At 42.5% G+C, this 3246-nt stretch overlaps 1 protein-coding gene across 2 annotated transcripts in view; it reads left to right on the plus strand.

The window, feature by feature from the left end:
- Positions 1-3246, plus strand: part of PSPH (phosphoserine phosphatase) — a 36164-nt gene that overhangs the window by 28885 nt on the left and 4033 nt on the right. For both annotated transcript variants that reach the window (XM_011938628.1, XM_011938629.1), the window contains 2 exons: positions 232-377; positions 2452-2600. In XM_011938628.1, coding sequence (XP_011794018.1) covers positions 232-377; positions 2452-2600 — 295 coding nt within the window. The remainder of the gene's footprint in view (positions 1-231; positions 378-2451; positions 2601-3246) is intronic.

Consider the following 3246-nt stretch of genomic DNA (forward strand, 5'->3'; position numbering starts at 1 on the left):
GCACTCCAGCCTGGGTGACAGAGCGAGACTCCGTCTCAAAAAAAAAAAAAAAAAAAAAGAAAAAGAAAAACATATATAAAACATTAACTCCCCAGGCAATATACCTTGTCAAATATGCCTCAGGCAAATGCATTCAGGAGAAGAAAATATATCTTAGTTCCCTCTTCATGTTTCCTTTTTTTTTTCTTTTTGTATTACTCAGTGTTTGGTATTTTGTATTTTATTTTGCAGGGAGCTGGTAAGTCACCTACAGGAGCGAAATGTTCAGGTTTTCCTAATATCTGGTGGCTTTAGGAGTATTGTAGAGCATGTTGCTTCAAAGCTCAATATCCCAGGAACCAATGTATTTGCCAATAGGCTGAAATTCTACTTTAATGGTAAGACGTTAATGGTAACATATTCCCTTTCTTAGCAGTTCTATTATTCAGTATTCTGGGTAATGTCTGTTGGAATGCAACTTAAACAGTCACATCAGAGTTAAATATTGAGATGAATGGTCCTCTTAATTGATGTCTTTTGCCCTTTGGTACCCTTTGCTCAGCAAAATAGACTTAGGTCATCACCTGTCCTAGCTTTATTATCTATAACATCACCTGTCTGTACATAAATGTCTGCATTTAGTGAAACATTAATTCCTATGAAGTCCCCTATGACTTACTTTGCTGTATGTTATATTTCAACTTTATGGGCACTTCTATGCATTTGAAGCAATTTAGACTCAAGAAGGAGACTTGGCTGGGCACGGTGGCTCATGCCTGTAATCCCAACACTTTGGGAGCCTGAGGCAGGAGGATCACTTGAGGTCAGGAGTTCAAGACCAGCCTGGCCAACATAGTGAAACCCCAACTCTGCTAAAAAAAAAAAATACAAAAATTAGCTGGGCGTGGTGGCGCATGTCTATAGTCCCAGCTACTTGGGAGGCTGAGGCAGGAGAATCACATGAAACTGCGTGAGCTGAGATCACGCCACTTCACTCCAGCCTGGGTGACAGAGTGAGACTCTGTCTTAAAACAAAAGCAAAAAAAAAAAAAACAACAACAACAAGACAGAGACTTTAAAAGGGAGACTTTTGTTAACGGATTACTGAACTACAGCCCTTGGGGAAGCCTCCTGTCCCCTCTCTGTTCCATAGCGTTGCCACAGTTGTTATATTATCTCAGATCTCCAGTTATATCAAGGGGTGACTGATAGTGATATTGTTTTTTTTTTTTTTTTTTTTGAGACAGAGTCTCACTCTGTTGCCCCAGCTGGAGAGCTGGAGTACAGTGGCTCCATCTCGGCTCACTGCAACCTCTGCCACCTGGGTTCAAGCCATTCTCCTGCCTCAGCCTCCTGAGTAGCTGGGATTACAGGTGCCCACCACCACACCTGGCTAATTTTTGTATTGTTTTTAGTAGAGTCGGGGTTTCACCATGTTGGTCAGACTGGTCTCAAACTCCTGGCCTCAGATGATCCACCTGCCTCGGCCTCCCAAAGTATTGGGATTACAGGTGTGAGCCACCGCATGTTAATAGAACATTCTTGAGTGGTCTAGAGATAGAGATCATTGAAAAAAGAAGTCAAGAATGAGTGTGGTAATTACTGTAACAACAGAAATAATTGATCAAAAATAAGCTGGAATTTCCTCTTGGGTGACATAATATATTAACATTTTAAATTTAATATATTAAGACTGGGTGCGGAGGCTCACGCCTGTAATCCCAGAACTTTGGGAGGCCGAGGCAGACTGATCATTTGTGGTCAGGAGTTCGAGACCAGCCTGGCCAACATGGCAAAACCCCATCTCTACTAAAAATACAAAACTTAGCCAGCATGGTGGCATGCGCCTGTAATCCCAGCTACTTGGGAGGCTGAGACACGAGAATGGTTTGAACCTGGGAGGCAGATATTGCAGTAAGCGGAGATCATGCCATTGCACTCCAGCCTGGGCAACAGAGTGAGACTCTGTCTCAAAAATAAATAAATTATTAATTAATTTGATATATTACTATTGTATGATGTTCTGCTACCTCAACAAAGTTTGAGAATTACTGGAAGCTTAAAGGATACAACAAATTCACCCCTAGGTATTTATGCCCTAATAGAGGCCATCTCTACAATTGATGTTTGTAATTTAAAAGCAAAGGTTGGCTGGGTGTGGTGGCTCACACCTGTAATCCCAGCACTTTGGGAGGCCGAGGCAGGAGAATCACATGAGCCTAGGAGTTCCAGACCAACCCGGGCAACATACCAAGACCCCATTTCTATAATCATAATCACAATCATAAAAGGAAAAAAAGCAAAGCTTGTTTATTCCCAGGAACAGGTGTGGAGCCCGAGGCTGTGCAACTTTACCCAGGGCCGTTTTTTGCCTTCTCAGTGACATTTAAGTGAAGATATCATCTATGCAGAAAGCTGTCACTGGTAAGATACTTCTGTGGGTCTTTAACCTGTTTTTACTGCTCTTTTAAGGTGAATATGCAGGTTTTGATGAGACACAGCCAACAGCTGAATCTGGTGGAAAAGGAAAAGTGATTAAACTTTTAAAGGAAAAATTTCATTTTAAGAAAATAATCATGATTGGAGATGGTGCCACAGACATGGAAGCCTGTCCTCCTGCTGTATGTATTAAGGATGCTAATATTTTTGCAGGTTGTACTTTTGTTTTTCTTATGTATTTATTTATTATTTCTTTATTTTTGTTTTGAGACGGAGTTTCGCCCTTATTGCCCAGGTTGGAGTGCAGTGGCATGATCTTAGCTCACTGCAATATCTGCCTCCCAGTTCAAACCATTCTGGTATCTCAGCCTCCCAGGTAGCTGGGATTACAGGCACATGCCACCATGCCGGCTAAGTTTTGTATTTTTAGTAGAGACAGGGTTTCGTCACATTGGCCAGGCTGGTCTTGAGCTCCTGACCTCAGGTGATCTGCCTACCTTGGCCTCCCAAAGTGCTGGGATTACAGGCATGAGCCACCGCGCTCGGCTGTACTTTTGTTTTCACAGCTGATGTATCCTATAATCCCAACACTTTGGGAGGTCAAGGCAGAAAGATCACTTGAGCACAGGAGTTTGAGACCAGCCTGGGCAACATAGTGAGACCTCATCTCTACAAAATAAATAAATAAAATAAAATAAAAACAGCTGATTTAGAACTATGTAAGATTTAAAACAGGAAGGCCGGGCGCGGTGGCTCAAGCCTGTAATCCCAGCACTTTGGGAGGCCGAGATGGGCGGATCACGAGGTCAGGAGATCAAGACCATCCTG

This window comes from Colobus angolensis, unplaced genomic scaffold (assembly GCF_000951035.1).
Source record: "Colobus angolensis palliatus isolate OR3802 unplaced genomic scaffold, Cang.pa_1.0 Scaffold175, whole genome shotgun sequence".
Taxonomy (NCBI): Eukaryota; Metazoa; Chordata; class Mammalia; order Primates; family Cercopithecidae; genus Colobus; species Colobus angolensis.